General features: G+C 45.4%; 3 protein-coding genes across 6 annotated transcripts in view; 2 read left to right on the forward strand and 1 right to left on the reverse strand.

The window, feature by feature from the left end:
- Positions 1–345: 345 nt before the first annotated feature.
- Positions 346–7,842, forward strand: CCNA2 (cyclin A2). Its single transcript, XM_086888174.1, has 8 exons — positions 346–501; positions 608–842; positions 1,658–1,773; positions 2,106–2,329; positions 2,857–3,061; positions 3,854–3,967; positions 4,217–4,350; positions 4,772–7,842. Exons 1-8 carry the CDS (start codon positions 361–363, stop codon positions 4,821–4,823), a joined length of 1,221 nt encoding a protein of 406 aa, XP_086744300.1. The 5' UTR covers positions 346–360; the 3' UTR covers positions 4,824–7,842.
- A 191-nt stretch (positions 7,843–8,033) lies between these two features.
- EXOSC9 (exosome component 9) lies at positions 8,034–13,054 on the reverse strand. Its single transcript, XM_023926535.2, has 12 exons — positions 12,867–13,054; positions 12,588–12,682; positions 11,880–11,999; positions 11,691–11,793; positions 11,121–11,258; positions 10,919–11,001; positions 10,629–10,761; positions 10,089–10,177; positions 9,754–9,900; positions 9,254–9,444; positions 8,876–8,954; positions 8,034–8,289 (listed from the first exon to the last, which is right to left on the reverse strand). The coding sequence occupies exons 1-12, from the start codon at positions 12,930–12,932 to the stop codon at positions 8,211–8,213; spliced, it is 1,323 nt and encodes a 440-aa protein (XP_023782303.1). The 5' UTR covers positions 12,933–13,054; the 3' UTR covers positions 8,034–8,210.
- ANXA5 (annexin A5) overlaps positions 12,446–17,477 on the forward strand; it is a 41,615-nt gene continuing 36,583 nt past the window's right edge. The window contains exons 1-2 of one of the 4 annotated variants that reach the window (XM_086888175.1): positions 12,446–12,715; positions 13,538–13,663. In XM_086888175.1, coding sequence (XP_086744301.1) covers positions 12,707–12,715; positions 13,538–13,663 — 135 coding nt within the window. In that variant the 5' untranslated portion in view covers positions 12,446–12,706. Of the gene's footprint in view, positions 12,716–13,019; positions 13,664–17,477 lie in introns of those variants that run through there. The other 3 variants (XM_086888179.1, XM_086888181.1, XM_086888176.1) reach the window with 3 other exon arrangements.

The raw sequence follows: 17,477 nt of genomic DNA on the forward strand, positions 1-17,477 counted from the left end.
CTCCCGGGAAACCTTCACGAGCCTGGCCGGGCAAGCTCTCCAGCACGTTTCCCGGCGGGAACGCCCGAGGCTCTTCTCCCCCTCCCTTGGGCGGGTGCGGGGCCTGGCGTCGCCGGCAGCCGCGCTCCCTCCCCGCGGGCTGCCCGCCCTCCGCGTCCGCCCGTGTCTGTCTGTCCGTCCCTCTGTCCGCCCCATCCGGCGCGGCCGTGACGCCGCGCGCGCCCATTGGGCGGTTCAAGAGTCGCGGGCTACTTGAACGGCGCGGGCGGCTCCAGGCGCGCCCGTCCCCGGCCCCGCCGCTCCGGCCCCGCCGTCGCCCCGCCGTCCCCTCGGCCGTGCCGCCCCGCTCCTGCTGCGGCCATGCTGGCGGAGCAGGAGAACCAGGAGAACGTGCCCCCGCCGGCGGCCGGCAAAGCCGCGGTGCCGCCGCCCGCCGCCGGCAGCCGCGTGGCGCTGGGGCTGCTGCGGGGAGCGCAGCAGCGCGCCGGGATCCCGCTGCAGGTGAGGGGGGAGCGGCGGGCTGCGGGGGGATGGCGGAGGGGCAGCGCCGGTCCGGCGCGGCCGGAGCTGTCAGGGCCCGGGCGCTGACGGCCGCTCTCCCCCACAGGCGGCGCGGGGCGGCTGCGAGGGCCGCGGAGCGGCGGCGGGGCTGCAGCAGCATCGGCATCAGCCCTTCTCCATCCATGTGGACGAGCCCGATGGGGAGCGGGAGCCGCGGCGGCAGCGGGGCGTCCCGGCGGGGCAGAAGGAGGAGGCGACGCTGGGGCTGCGTGCGGCCGTGTGCGCCCTCGGGGAGCGGCGGCCGCTGGCCCCCCTGGGCAACGCCATGGAGCTGAGCTTCGGTACGTGACACCCCGGCCCCGGTGCGCCGTGCAGGCCGCGTCCCTCCTGCAGCCCCCTCAGGGCCCTGCCCCGGGAAACGCGGAGGAGCTCAGCCCGGGAATGATTGCCAGAGCCAGCCGGAGGGCTGCGGTTTGGGGCGTGGGCTGGTTTGGTTCCCTTGAGCCCTGCCGACAGGACGCGACGGCTCTTCAGTGGAGCTGAGCCTCTGTGTTCTTATCCCCTGCTATTTTAGGCCGTTTCACGCTTTATAGCTTTGACTATCAGTACCTCATGAGAGAAGCCAGATTACAGACACGATCAACCCGTAAATCCTCGCCCTTTGCTACCATTCCAGAGTTAGAAGGGGACTTTACCCAGGCAGATCCCAAGATGTAAAAGGTTTTTTCTCCCAGGTAGTGGTGCAAGTGTTTTGAGCTCTTCCCAATGTGTGAAAAATGGGAACTGCCAGATCCTTCTTCTGCAGCACATGTCTGAATATCTGAGGGCTGATTTTCCTGTGATCCACTTCTGCGGGCTACAAAAAGCTCTGGCGCCCCTGCCCTGTTTTAAACCACAATCTAAGCTTGCAGGATCCACATCTATGTAACAAGGTAACACAGGGTGCACTGAGCACTACATAATTGCAAGAGAGTTTTCCGTCTCTCTCTTCTCAGGGGGAAGAAGAGAAAGGGGAAGGGGAAGCTTCCCTGTTGCTGTAATATTTGACTTCCATAAAGCCTCCTCAACTCCCAGTCCAGCCTGCACAAGGTTCCCTGTGCTGTGAGGGAGTGATGTGATGGTGCCCATTTTAACATGGCTGTTATCCTCTGCTTAGATTCTCCAAGTATTATGGACATTTCAATAACCTCAGAACCAGAAGAGAAAGCACCAAACGTTAACAATGTGCCAGACTACATCAGCGAAATCCATACATACCTGAGGGAAATGGAGGTGAGCGGCTGTCCCTTTTCTTATTTGCATACAGCCCATGGGAGAAAGGTTTGGGGTGGAGAAATGTATCTGAACACGAGTTACCAAGACAGTGACTAAGTTAGAGCTTGCTGGAAAGGGAGAAATAAGAGCACGGGACTGGTTTATTGTGATAAAGTTGATTGTGCCATGCAGAAGCTGGAAAGCAAGATTACAGAAATAGAACTTACTGATCCTAAACTCACCAGTGTTTACTTTTGATTTGTTAAACTGTGATAAATGGACTTTTAAACAGTTGCTTCCCTACCAGCACGTGGTCCAACCTCAACTTTATCTGTCATCTAAACCTACAGGTGAAATGCAAGCCCAAAATAGGTTACATGAAGAAGCAACCGGATATCACAAACAACATGCGGGCTATTCTTGTGGACTGGCTGGTGGAAGTTGGAGAAGAATACAAATTACAGAACGAAACCCTGCACTTAGCTGTAAATTACATTGATAGGTTTCTTTCTTCCATGTCTGTTTTGAGAGGAAAACTTCAGCTTGTGGGTACTGCAGCTATGCTGCTCGCATCGTAAGTGACATTGCTTCGTTTCAAGTTCCACCTGCTGGTTTCATACAGATGAAAATCTTGTGGCTGTTCTGTTGCCTAGAGCAGGACTGACTCAGGAGGGCTTCACACTCAGGAAAAAAAGTCAGGAGTTACCCACCTAAAAGCTTGGCAGTTATCTTTGAAGTTTGCCCCTAAAGTGAGGATCCTTTATTTCCAGCTGCAGCAGCCAGCATCTATAAACAGTATTTGAGGGAATATGCATAAGGCACGTGAAAAGCAAGTTGTGTTCACCCCAATTACTAATTTAATGGGTTATCCTGGAGTTTCAGTGACTCCAAGTCCCAAATTCCTTGGGCCTAAATTTTCATGCTGTTGTAGCTCTCTAATTTCAAATCCTGCTGATTCAAGAGCTACTGAACCAACTGCAGCAAACTTGTTTGGCCCCTGTGCCCAGCTCCTTCCCAAGACAGAATTTAGATGAGCATTTCATTAAATGTTGGTGGTTTTCTAGTGCTCAATTATTTACTCATAAACGTTTCTCCTGGCAGGAAGTTTGAAGAGATCTACCCTCCTGAAGTAGCTGAGTTTGTCTACATCACAGATGACACCTACACCAAGAAGCAGGTCCTAAGGATGGAGCACTTAATTCTGAAGGTTTTGTCATTTGACTTGGCGGCTCCAACAATCAACCAGTTCCTCACCCAGTACTTCCTACACCAGCAGACAGATGCTAAAGTGGAGAGCCTGTCCATGGTAAGTAAGAATTACTAGCTCAGCCCACGTAATTAGAGAGTTTAATTGCAGATATTTATTGCACACCCATACACACATACATATATATGTATAATATATACATATACACCTTATGAATTGTGCCCCTCCAGAAGTGGTGCCCCACTGCTGGAAACTAACATTCCTACTGCCACTTTCTGTTTGGGATGCTGCATTCTTATCAGAGGCTGGCACTTGGCCTGGCTCAAGCACGCACCCTTACTCAGAGCAGGCAGAGATTAATGAACTTTAAATTGGGGCTTGTTGCACTGCTAGATAGATGTTTCCCTCTCTCTTATCTACAGCTGCCACATCTACCCCCACACACACTTTGGCAAAAAAGCACTTTTGGTTTGGTTTTCCCCTCAACCAGCAGCAAGCTCTAAATCCAGAGGCTAATTCCTAGAGCAGAGCACAGATAACATTTCAGCTGAAGTTGTGGTAAATCCTAGCTGTATGGTAGGTACCAGAGGTCCTAAACACAAGCCTTTGTCCCACTGTGAACAGGTCAGACCTGACTACACTCTTCCCTCTAGTTCTTATATATCCCTAAATATAAAATGTGCTGGGTAAACCATGTGTTGGGAATGCTGTTTGACAGTAGCCAGCAGGAGACGCTTAAAGAGAAAGTAAGTGAAAATTAAAAAAAAATTAAAAAGTGGAAATTGAAAGGTGTCATTCCAACTGGTGGTAGGATTGGAAGCTCAAGTTAGGGTTCTGAAGCAACTGTTAACTTTTGGAAGCAGATGATTCCCTCTTTCATTTCCCTTGCAGTACCTGGGAGAGCTGAGTCTAATTGATGCTGATCCTTACCTGAAATACTTGCCATCAGTTATTGCTGCTGCAGCATTTCTTCTGGCAGACTACACACTCACTGGGCAATCTTGGGTATGTAGCACTCCAATATGTGCCTTCACAGGCTTCTGTGTGTATTCAGTGTATTTGTACACAGCTCTGAGTGCTGGGCCTGGGCTGCAGGAATTGCAGCCCCTCTGTGCTCCTAGGCTGTTAATTAGGGATTGCTCCAGCCTGTGGCATTTGAGAAATGGGATGGAGTGAAAAGCACCACCACTGGTGATCAGTGTTAAGTGAACAGCAACATTCTAATGTTCCTCTCCTTTTCTTTTTTCCCCTCAGCCTGAATCCCTGTGCAAAGTAACTGGCTACACCCTTGAAGACATCAAGCCTTGCCTCATAGACCTCCACAACACCTACCTCAGAGCAGCCCAGCACACACAACAGTCCATAAGGGAAAAGTACAAGAGTACCAAGTGAGTATCTGCGGAGGTGTTAACCTCTGAGTTGTCCAAACATGTACCTGCCTGGCAGGGTGTGGGTGTGGGATGTTATCTTTTGATGAGTCTTCAGGCAGACTCAGCTAACCAAATTCTTCAGTGAGATGGTGACAAGACTCACTGGGGTTTTTACACGATGGCTTGTCAAGTAATACTTGGTGTTCTGTTGCTGCCTGGACTGTCAGGTAGAAACTGGAGGAACTTTCTTGACGTTCCTACAGTTGGTGATACCTGATGCTCTTAAAAATCTGTGTGGGGCATGGCAGCCAACAAAGCCCCAGAACGTTCCGTTCCCTGCCTGCTGGGAAATGTGCTTTGCTGCAGTTAATGCTGCTCTTTGTTAATGCAAAGAGCACTTGAGCAAGATGACATCCTGCCTCTTTTGTTCCCTCTCTAGGTACCATGGAGTATCGCTCATTGACCCACCAGACACACTAAACTTATTGTAATAATCAAGAGACTGATCTTTTTAAGAGATGTATATTACCAGGAAATGATGTACAGTTTTAAACATGGTTCAGGATCCTAGATATGATCACTCAGAATACAAATACAGGCTTTGATGACTTCAATTATGAAGTTCAGTTTCATGTGGTTTTAATGTAAATCTTTTGTACATGCAATCTTGTTAAGAGTTTTAGCTGTGTTTTTATCAAAATGTTCTCTTCAGGCACAGAATTAACCATTCAGGCCACGTGAAGTCTGAGACTGCTTATCTAATTATAGACTAAATGTTAATATTAGCAGTGCATTATTATAGTAGGGCTTTTTCTCCTTCTGGGTAAGAAAGACTTGGTCTCCACAGAGTATCAGTAGCATTTTTATACTGTCTAGTTTAAACTGAGATTTAGCATAGATCCAAAACGTGCCTTAATGGCTACAAAACTGGAAGAAACTCTATGGGCACGAGGAGAACTCCTTGCTGGAACCGGCTCACGAGGCTCTTTAGGACGTGCCCCAGTAGCTGTATAATGTAGTCTTCATCGGGGGAAAGGCTGAATGCTCTGCTGCAGGGACTGCACAGTTAAAAACCCCCTGCACCAGTTCATACCTCGCGCTTCTGCTACGCAGAAAATGTTCTTGCTGTTGGTATTTTCTAGTCCAAGTGTACAACTGATGCTAATCTAAACCCGTGGAGTTCCCACTGATGTGTTGGCTGTCCCAAAAGTCCATTGATGCCTACTGAGAAAATCAGTCCTCAGTCTGCTTGTCTCTTTAGGGTGGTGGAGGGATTAAACTGCAGTGGGTGAACTGCTGCTCTGTGCCCTCAAGGGCAGTGAACATCTTCTGGCACGGATGGGCTGCATGCAGAGCAGTATGAATTCTTTGTGCCCCTCACACTTGAGAGGAGCTCCTCTGTGGCACACAGCAAAAATGTGCCATATTTTTCCCTAGTTCTGGAACTGTTACATGAGCAAAGTGGCATTGAATCAGCATTAGATCGAGTGGATGTTTACCTTCAGCCTGTGTAAATGGATGATGCTGCCCTGTACCCGCTGTTGTTTGCATGTAAAGCAGCGAAGGGGGCTGAATTGAGCCATTTCCAGGTTGGCTAATAAACACTTTTTGTATCTGATGTTAGTGGTCTTGCCAATAGCTTAAAATCACTGAGGGGAAGTGCTGTCATCTTAAACTGCCATTCATTTCTAAAGCCTTTTGGAAAGGGCTGCCCTGTGAAACCTGTTCCTCTTTGACTTGAAGTCGAGTCAGCGCTGTCTCTGGTTATCTGGGCACCCAGCAGTATAAACTCCTCCTCACAGATGTCCAACAGCTGTTAGGGTGTGGGCTACTTGAAATAATTTTTTTTTTGAGTCGTCATCTCTCTGTCAGGATGAGCAGCAGGCCTCAATGAGAAAGAACTCTGTATTTCACCTCAGCAAACTACAAAGTTACTGCTCTGCCCCACCCTTGTGCTCCTGCCTTGAGCCTTACCTGAACCACCTCGAGTCAACTTCGTGGTCAAAAATCTGGTCAAAATATGCAGCAGGAGTAGCCTTTTTGGCCAGTCTGAGCTTCTTGGGATGCACTTGGACTTTTATGCGTGTTCTAATGGTTAATGAAGAGCCACATTTCATTGGCCAACAGCCTTCATTTAAATTAATTTCAGTGGGTTTACTGAAATGCCAAAATGGTTTGGGGACAGCCTGTGCTGTGTATCATGTCTGGTGCTTGGGGTTGGAAACACTTTAACCTTGCAGGAGAAGGAGTTTATACAGGGAGGAATGTGTTTTTCACTGTCTGTGACCTTGGAAGGGTAACTGGCAAGGCTGACTGGCAGCAATTTCTTGAAGATAACAGGCTGCAGTGCTCTTCCTGGGAAACTGGGTTCTGCCTTCCTTTCTGTGGTGTATTCCAAGAACACTGAGAAATATAAACATTGGAGAGGCAATTTAAAGGAAGCCTATGAATTATTTCCTCCAGAAAAAGAGCAAGTAGCAGTACTTAAGTGAAAAGACTTCAGTGAGTTTTGGTATTAATTCAGTGCTTAATCAAAGAGCTGTGCTTGAGCTCCAATGGAACTTCTTCCCTTACTGTTCCCATAGCACAGAGAAAAATTCTTCCACTCTCCCTGAGCTTTACCTTGACCCTTATCAACACTACTTCCTCTGCAGCCTAACAAAAAATCTCCAGTCAGGCACTGGCATCTCTGCCCAGCATGACAACGTTCCTCCTTCCTCAGGGCAGCCCTTGCTTCTGCCATTAAGTGCTATCTTTTTCCACCTTCTCATTTTCCACAGTTAATATGGGACAATTCCAGCTTTTGCTTCTAAGCTTTGAACAAAATATCCCAGGTTGTACTGTACTACTGTTAAGCCTATCCAGGTTACCTTCTAATCCTTTCCAACGAAAGGCTCTAGGGAATATAGGGATGTTAGGTGTGAAGAAGAGATAAACAGCAGTGCAAAAAATACTGTTAATTTTTCTGAAGAAGTTAACAGTCTTGTGGTACTACAGGACTAAGAAGGAACCCCATCTTCACCCATTTTTGTACTCAGGACAGTGACTTTGGGTTTTTCAGAAGAACTGACACTGCACTGGTTTAGCTCCTGGAGAAGAGGTTTTGTGTGTTGGTCCATTCCTGAAAGAGCACAACTTGATTCAAGCTTTGCCTGGCTGGGAGCAACTCCTTATATATATATATATATATATATGTAGTTTTGGTCTTTTTTACATGAAGCTCTTAACCTGATTTGGAAAAGGTACAGTCTGCAACAGTAACTTCTGTTCACAGCTCATGTAACACTGAGGTCACCTGTAAAATAGCCCTGCTTCACTCTGTAAATATGTGTGTGTTTCCAGTGTCACCTGTTTGCAAACAAAGCACCCAGATCATCGGGTATTTTGGAATCTTCCTCGTCTCTCTGTTTTGCCTGATCCTAAATTCAGAGCATAACTCTTCGCCTATAGTTCAAGAAGCATTCCTGTCTGTTGCATGTAATATTTAATTAAACTTTTTAAGAAACTCCACTGCTGAAGTTCTGTGCTGGTTTGTTTAAATCCATCCATTCCTGGTGACTTTGACACAAAGCGGTTTGAGTACAGGCTAAGGTGTGGAGTAACAGGGCAAAGAAGGTTTTAATCACAGCATGTTGATTTTTCCCCTGTGAAGAAAGCTGAACTAGGTGAGTTTTTGCTGCAGCTGGATGCCAAACATAGGATTTCATTTACAGGCACCATTTTTTAATTTAAATCTGTGTACAATCGTTTCAACATATACGTAAAAGCAGAAGCGGATATTGGGAGGGGAGGAAATAAAATTATCTACAAAAATAAGCTCAGTAATAGTACACCAAAATCCATATTATACAGCATTCCTGCAGGAAGGGATGATGGCTTTAATGAGTTCTCTTCTTTCTTCTCCTTTTGTTAAATGCTTTCTTACTTGGATTTTCTTGTTTGGAGCTGGTCTGTGTTCTGTCAACAAACAACAGTTGTATCAGAGAAAGTGATATATAACTGATCAGAACTGATACAATACTATACTGAATATATATATAGTAAATATATATATACACTATATATATATATATATATATATATACTGATACAATACTATACTGAATAGTTTTTCAAAATAACAGAGACTGATTATCCATAACTTGGCAACTACCCACCATGCCTGGGGCCAAGGTGTAAATTAATCTTTTGGAAGTGCACTAAGAACAAGGGTTTCCATAGATACAGCAGCATATCTCACTTCTTGGAGGTAAAACTCAGCATTAGCTCTAGGGTGGCACACAGAATCTCTGCAGCAGCTCTAAGGAGCCACTGATTGAGATCTACTTTTATGCTCTCATTCCCTCTGGAAGGACTAAAATGAGTCAAATAACTAAAACCATCTCAGACAGCTGCAGGCCTGCCAGGCCTGAAAGCCAGAGCTTTAGCCTAGATTTAAGCTATTCCCTTTGTTCAACTGAAACCTTTCTTGGCCTTGCCAAAATCCTCTCCTTCCTGGTGATACTTCTTACAAACTCCCTTCCTAAATCCACTTGCTGGTTACCTTGTTTTCCTTGGTAGTTCCTGTGGTTCAAGAATGACAACTTCTTCCTCCTCGCTGTCAGACAGCACAACAGGTTCATCTAAAAAAACAAAACACAACCCCACCAAGCCCAAACTGCTGATCAGTTTTGTACAAGCAACCCCTGTAAATAATAACCACAGCATTTCTAAAGAAATATTCAGAGGAGTTACTGATTCATTTGGAGCCCTCCCTATACTACAGAAATCGAGTTTTGAAAATAACTGACCAAGTCAAGTGGAATTAGCAAATGTGCAAAGTGGCTACAGTGGTTCTTTCTTCCTAAGGATCTTTCACATTTTAATTCTGAACTGTTGGTAAAGTGATATAATAAGATCTGATATTAAGAAAAATACTTACCACTCTTAGTTTCCCTCAGTGTACTTGTACCCTCAGTTTCTACTTTCTCACATTCAAAAGCAGCTGCCTCACTTTCATCTTCCTCTTCCGCTGCTTCTTCCTTTTCAGATTCTTCAAGGTCTCCCCAGGAGCTCTCTATTCCTTCCCCAATTTGGGCTGTACCAGGAGTGTGCAATACTGGATTGGCAAAACTGCAGGAGTTAAGAAAATCCTTGGTGTTTGCTGGTAAAATTCTTTGTATTCTGAGAGCAAATCAGGTGGTTTATAAGCCATGGGAGAACAGCCCTAAAGGGGACTTCAGAGTGCCACTCCTCCAGTCACTGTAATAATCACAGTTCTGACCCCAGCTTTGCACTTTTAGGCAAGGAATTAAAAGCAGACTGAACCAAAACCAGGATGATGATGTTTCCTCTCAGAGTTATATGGCTACCTAAGCTATGAGGAATTTTAGATGAGTTTTTAGCCTGGTTTCCCCCAGAGTATTACCCTGGAAAAGATACACTTCTGAAGGAGGGTCAGCTTTAGCAATGATTTCTCCAGCCTGTTCTTCCACGTCGTTGGTGTCCACAGCAGCACTCTCCATTTTGAAGGCAGTGATCCTTTGGTTGGGGATGGATTCCGCAAAGCCGAACTTGCCGCCTTCTTTCCTGCTCATTCAGCAACAGACATTATTTCAGCCCAAAAACTATTTCTCTTTCCAAGTTTAAGTAGACAAATGCTTGCTATTTAAAACATATAAGTGAAGACAATTTGCTGCTAAAAGCACAAGCTGACATTACTTTTTTTACTACATTTCTTAAAAACCCCCATTTCCGTCCTTTCCCAGAACACTCACCTGGCTTTTTGGTCGTTTTCCAAGGCTTTCTGAATCAGTTCTGTTATTTCTCCCACCTTAACAGCTGTTATTTTACTGCATCTCAGAATCTGTTTGTTACACATACAAAAAACAGGGAAGCAAGAAGTTTTTCACTGAAACTGTAGAGCATCATAAGAATCACAAGCATTTAAATCACAGGAATTTCAAACACTTAAAATATAGCACCTTAGTATGAGGGATTCGCTGAGACTTCGGCAAAAAGTTAACAGCCTCCAGAGTACTACTGGAAATAATTTGCAAGCTTTTTCAGCTGCATCACAAGGAAAATAAAAAGATGCAGGTCTGACCAGAAACGATGCATTTTCTACATCCCTTCTGCAGCATGGTACACAGGGCCATGCTCTTCCACTAAGACAAAAAATACATCATCTTTTCCAATAAAACCAGACAGTTCATTAATTTCTCAGCTTCCAAATCTCATGGATATTCCCACATCAGGACTGCAGCACAGGAACCAGTTTATACACGGCAGAAGGACTGGTCCAGGCTAAGGTTTACCTGATCCTGCAGCAGCATGACCACTCCACTGGACTGGATGGTACAAATTTCATGGTGTTTATTCATGGCAATTACAAGGAGCCCATCCATCACCCGCTCCTCACGTTCCGTTGGATCCACCAACAAATAGGTCCTAGAATCAAGGTTTGAAATATGAGGCAACAGTAGAAATTCGAGGCATTTACTACCCTTAAACACAATTAATCAAAGGAGTTGGCTTGCATATTAATTACTATGAGTATACAAGATTTATACTCCTTATATGGGTACATAAGACCTCAAAATCTTACCCTTGATGGAAGAAGGCAAAACTGACACAAATGGGCATGTGGTGGATACTCAAGGGGACAGGATCACGTTCCTCAGGAGTGTACTTTGAAAGGAATTGGCCCAGAATACAGTTATTTATGAAACTCATTTGATTTTAAAATGACAAAGAAATTTAAGGAAATTGAAAAAAAAAAAACCCCAAAAACAAAACAAGCAACTTACCACAGTTACTTCCTCTCCTTGCACAGACACATCTGGCCTGCGGAAGTGACACAGAGCTACAATCCCTGCTATGCTGGCAGCATCAGTGATGTTGCCATCGTGGTTTAACAGGTGCATGTCCAGCCGAATTTGCCAAACCTGAGAAAAATACAAAATAATACAAAACTGCTTGATTCTAGAGAAGCAAATTTTATTTTTCAAAACTAGTTTGTTTTTGGTTTTGTTTTTTTTTTTTTAACCAGAAAAAGAATCAGTATATATTCCTTAGGTCTTTGATTAAGAAGATGAGAGATCTTGGTATATTTCAAGATACCCACTGTGCCAGATTTAATTATGACAAAATATGTAGCACTTCAGCACAAGTTAAACATCATTCTGTAGGGTCCCAGCTACTTCAGAAAGCCTATGTAGACATGCAAGGTAAAAATACCTCTCAAATCAGATGAGTGGATCTTCACATTAACCTAAAATCAGCACTTCTACTATCCAACACAAGACAGGGACCAACTTAAAACTGGACAACATGTATCTTTTAGTTTAAACCCACCAGCAATTCAGAAGTTTTCCTACCTTTTCACCAGCAACAACGCAGAGAGATTCAGTGTCAATGCATTTGGAATCTCTGAGGCACCGTTCCAGTAGTCTGTTCAGTGACACCAGTAACTCGGATTGTCTGTTGGAACAAAATTAGTCCAAACTTAACACGATTACCATGGCTTTTATCCCATCCTTGTTTAGTCCTTTTAAGACATTCATTACCTGCCAGGCTCCAGCCCAGGTGCAGCCATGGGTGAGAGCTCCAGATTAAAGAAGAGCACACCTTCCGTGGGCCGGTTTGGCTTAGGGGGAACGAGTTCACACGAGACCTGTGCAAGAACCCTGCCAAGGCAAATAAAGCACCAAGTCACAGAACGTACCGGGGAAAATCTAGTAACAAAACACATACTTGGAGGAAAAAGCATGTGGTTAGGGTTTTAGTTTGTAATTCTCACTCCTGAGAGTTTCTTGTTCAACGCCTGTCACACATATTTAAACTCTGGTCAACAACTGAAAGAACCAAACTTAAGAACTAGGACATACTCCTGTCTTTTAAGACGAAAAATTGACTCGAACACGTGAGAAACTGTAATGAAATGTTTATGTAAGTGCATAACACAGGCAAAAACACAAACAAAAAAGGGTCGTTTGGTTTGGGGAAGAATGCAAAATGCGAAATCAGTGAACAAAGGGATGAAAACTTGGGAACAATTTTGCATTTTATAAATTACTTGTAATTACAATCGTCGCGGAAACCCCATCCCTTTCCCGCTTCCTTCCTTTCCCGCTTCCTCCTCTTTGCTCCTACCCTTGAAATACTGCGACTTTAAGGCTTGAAAGGTTAAAATCTGTTTACAGGGATCTCTGCAGGCTCGGGTTCCTCAGGTTTTACATTTAACCCGGGGCCCGCGGCCGAGCCCCCGCGCCCACCTGGTCCTGCCCAGCTCCACGATGCAGCAGCCGCGGTCGGCGCCGAAGGAGACGCGGATGTTCCGGTAGTCGTAGCATTGCCTCCCGTCCAGGCGCTGCGGGAACACACGGACACACACATGGAGAGGGTTAGTGCGCCATGCCCGCCATGCGATGGGACCGCAGGGGGAATGGGGGCGGGCGGACGGGCGGCTCCCGGGGACAGCCGCGCTCCCCTGAGCGACGGGGAAGGGGAAAGGGATGGGGAAAAGGGCAGAGAGAGGGATGCTGGCGCCGCACCTTCTTCTCCTGGATGGCGCGCAGGAGGAAGCGCCGCTCGCAGTTGGAGAGCGGCGTCGCCTTCATGGCCGCGCTGTGAGGGGGCAGCGCGCGCGGACGGGGGTGCGGGGGGGAGCGCGCGCGTCATCGCCGCGCGCCGCGCGTGCCCAGCCCGCACGCGCCGCGTTCCCGCCCTCGCGCGAGTCCCCTCAGGGAGGGCGCGGCCCGGAGAATGCCGTACCCGTGCCCGAACGCGCTCTGTTTGTTTCTTTCCCTGCTATTCCAAGCAAGGCGTGCCCCGAGTCAGCTTCGTGCTGTTCCCTTGGGTCCTGCCCCTAGTCACCAGAGTGCGGAGATCGGCACCTGCCCCCCCGCTCCCCCTCCCGAGGACGCTGAGGTCTCCCCTCAGTCTCCTCCAGCCGGACAGATCAACTGCCCTCAGCCGCCCCTCACACGGCTTCCCCTCCACACCCTTCAGCTTAATGTCTTTGCCATATCGTGGTGCTCAAAACTGCACACAGCAGCCGGGTTAGGGGTGTGCAGCTCAGCCATGAGGCGGCATAAAAGGGGCAGAGGCAGCGTGAGCTGATGCCGGAGTGCCGGTCGTCGCCAAAGCCACCTGGAATTTTTTTAAAACCCACAAAACATGCATGCCAGACATTTCGAGTGGTTAACACCATTGTGGTGCCCAGCCCTCAAGGTGCGGATGCCCTGCAGCCCTCAGGAAACAGCCGGGCTGGTATCAGGAGTGCTGCAGGCAAAAATGCAGCCAAGACATCCCGAAGAAGATCCCTCCCTGCTCTTCTGAAATGTTGCCCGTAAGTAAAAAGGCCTTTACAAGTGGCTTTATGCTTAGCTCGAGCTAAAACAAGAAAATCGGTTATCCTCCCGCCGACATTAAACCCCAGACACTGGCATTTCCACACAAAAGTGTTGAAATATCTTAGTTACGCTGTCTTTTCAAACCTTGTTAACACACTACAGTTCTAGTGCAAACTAAAATGGAAGTATTTCTGAAACTCACAAGTTTGTGCTAGTGAGGACAAGTGCTGCCTGATTTTCCCATGCTGGTTTTGTATTTCCAGTTTTGGATAAATGAATATTGTCACAAATATTCGGTGTAAGACAATATTGATGAGATTATATAAAGACACTCTTTCTCCAAGAATAAGAATAAGCAAATAGCCCTTGGAGTTTTACTGGCCATCTTTGCATGTAAATTCTTATTTTCCTTTTTCTTTGGGTGAATTTGGTGACAATATTCATTAGCGAAGGCTTGGGGTTAAATTCTCTAAGTCTTCAGTTTACTAACAGCAGATTTGGGAAGATTTTTATTGTTGGTGGGAGTCGTCCAAACAATGTTAGCCTTCAACTACAAAAAAATGTTAATTTCAGCATATGTTCAGATTTCTGCTTGAGGTGGAGTGGCAAAAATTCCTGTTCCTGGTCTCTCAGTGAACTGTTAGATGCCTCAATCCATCAGGCTGGTGGCAAAGCACCCTTTTCAAAACAGAGAAGGTGATGGTGATGGTGAACTTCAGGGGGAGCTGGATGTAATTCCAGAGGAAAAAAGTCATGTACTGGGGCTGGAAATCAGCTGTGTCCCCTTTGATTCATGCCACCTTCTTCACTCAAAGGCAACTTTGCAGCTTTCGTGCTTCCACTTGTTCTAGGAAGGGTAAAGACATCTGTATGGACAAATTAAGGAGGCACAAAACCACAGCATTGGAAATCTGTAGGAGGAGGGCACAGAAAATAAGGTCGGTATAAATGGTTAATGAAAGAGAAGCTGAGTAATTTCTGTGAACAGTGAAGGGAATGGTTACAATGGTAATGAAATAATGGAAATACTCCGGGTGCTCAGAAGGAGTGAGTGTCACACCCTGCAGAGCGAATAAATGAGCGAATAAATTGCAGGCACTTCAGCTAAAGTATTTAAAGGGATTTTAATTCCTTTAAAAAAGGAATTTTTTAGAAAGAAGATCCTGATGATCTACTGTGCCCACATGGAAGCGTTTCTTCATTTGAGCTGAATGCTCTGTGGGCTGAAATGCTTGGATTGGATTATTTTACTGAACTGGGCCTGGAGGGAAAATCTCATTTGAGGACTGAAGAAGAAAACCAAACTGCATCAGAATCTCAGCATCTTGACAGCAAGCTGCCAGCAATTTTCATGGCTTAATCAAAATAAATAAGAAATTGACCTTTTCTTTCCATGGCAGCCTTAACTGCAATGTGCCTTTGCTGCTTGGCTGCAAGTCCTGCTCATTTACACACACATGCATGACAGGATGTATGCAGTATTCCAGCTGATAAGGTTATTTGGGAAGAAAGGCTCCTCCTAGATGTTATAATGTAATTTATAACTTGTTTTTATGATGAACAGTTCCACGGGGGGGGGGTGGGGGGGTGGGGAGGATGGGCAAGCCTTGCAAGCAGAGCTGCTGGCAGAAATGAGGCATGAACAGCACCTCCCGCTGAGATGAGGAACAGAATATTCTGGCCAGGATCCAGGGAAGCACTCAAACAAGCTCTTTACCTGAAGTACAAACAAGCACCTTCGTCCCTTACATATCAGAAGGAATGTGTCGTAGCCTCCAAGGCTAAAATTTAGGAAAGGAGTTGCCTGGAATATGTGCTCAAATAATTTCGTTTAAAATAAAAAAGGGACCCAGAACTGCCAGGAAATCATCCAAACACCAGCTTAAGGCAAGCTGGTAATAACATCTTCATCTACTTGCTGGATGCTTGTGGATCACCTTCCATAAACCAGATTTCAGAGTAAATCCCAAAATACTCGTGCTGTTTCCACCTGTACGTGTCCTTCACATCATCCCTTGGGGTTGACTGCTCTCATGAAAGAATTTTTTTGCTCCTAAGGGTCCTGCCAAAAATTCTCATCCTGTAGACAGCGCTGCACTGAACACTTCCCAGCTTCCAGCAATCCCTCTGGGAAATTGGGAAGTGTTTCCAAGGCTGGATGCCAGGCAAGCAACAAAGTCAGAGGAAAAGAAGTTAGACTCCTCCTTTTTTTGTCTCCACACCCTGAAATTTCCCTGTCTGCAGGCAAATTGTTTCCATGATTTCTATGCATTCAAGTGAAACCAGTTGCTAAGTGTCATGATAAGCCAGAATTGTTACAGCTCCAGTTGAAGTCTCTGAAGAAACCGATGTCTGAGTTCAGATTTCAGTGTGGTGTAAGATTTTCAAACCTTTTAGGAGCATTTTCAAATTCTCTTAAGAAGCAACAAATGTCCATGTTGAAGTAGAAACTGTAATTTCGTTTCACGGGGAATAAACCAAAATTGTTGCCAGAAAAAAAGCACTTTCTCATATCCTAATCTTAAGTATTACTTGACAGATAGGTTAAATGCTGGCTTGATGCAAGAACACAGGAGTGTGAAAATGAAGTGAATATCTATCTAGAAACATTTTTTCTTCCTATTGGAAAGGTGTCAGAAAATGTTTGGTGATACCACACGGTGATAGTCCTACAATACAGAGGAAATCCTGAGTACTGACAAGCTTATGAGGCACATCTGATCCCTGAGAGATGATAGCACATTTAATAAAACTGGGGGAAAATCAGATCATCAAGTTAAGCCATTAAATCAAAATGGCTTTTTTTCCCAATTATTTCTCCTGCTTATCCAGCTTCCAAGTATCTGTTACAAACCAGAAATTAATCTTGACTGCCTTGAAATGCTGGAAGTCATAATCTTTTTTAGTCAAGTATTTTTGTTGTTTCGCATGGACAACCTCTCTTAAAATCTTGGTACTAAAAGTGCTCCTTTTAAAACAGGGGATGCATCTTTTTATTTGTCTGATTTTAAATGAGATTTCACTTTTATAGTTGTATCTTAGACTGCTGGTGTTGTTGAAAGACAAAAATGTGGTTGAGAAGTGCCTCCTGTTGTGTAGAACAGCCACTCACCAGCATCTCATGCACAAGAGCAGGCTGTCCCACATGAAGTATTCTCTGTGTATACCACATGTGTTAATCTCTACTTCCCAAAGATCCCAATTCTTCATTCCCTGCCAAGAAATGCTTACAAGAAAACCATTGAGAGTGGTTGAATTCCTTGTAGTAACACAGGCTAAATAGGAAAGTGCCAATTATTGTGTCAGAGACCAGAGTCAGGATGAGCACTGGAGAATGATGGATGCTGGCTGGCCTTGCCTTTTTCCACCAGGTAATGTTTTCTACAGTATGGATGAAGTTGTCCGAATGATGGTTTGTTACTTCAAGAAAAGGTAAATTATCGTTTTTTCAAATTGCCTTAAATTGTTATATTGAGTAGTATTATTCAGAGGTCCAACAAGGATAGAAGATTCGGTGTGAAACTGTAACTCAATGCATATTGGTCTCCTTAGCTCAGACTTGGGGTGATGCTATGCTTATGTTAAGTATTTGGGAGACTTGATGAAGTAGAATTTGTGAGCTTTTTTTAACAGATATTTCTTCAGAAAACAATACACTTTCTCTGGCCCTCAAAAAATTTGCAGTATATGCAGCCGTGCTAATGTTCCCTGTGTGAAATTTCACTTCCCTGCCTTATAAATCCAGGGAAGCTTTGGGAATATGACTTGAGTCAAGACAAATCATGCAGGCAGGTGGACAGATGGTATCGT

The sequence above is a fragment of the Cyanistes caeruleus genome, chromosome 5 (genome assembly GCF_971803275.1).
Source record: "Cyanistes caeruleus chromosome 5, bCyaCae1.hap1.1, whole genome shotgun sequence".
Lineage (NCBI taxonomy): Eukaryota > Metazoa > Chordata > Aves > Passeriformes > Paridae > Cyanistes > Cyanistes caeruleus.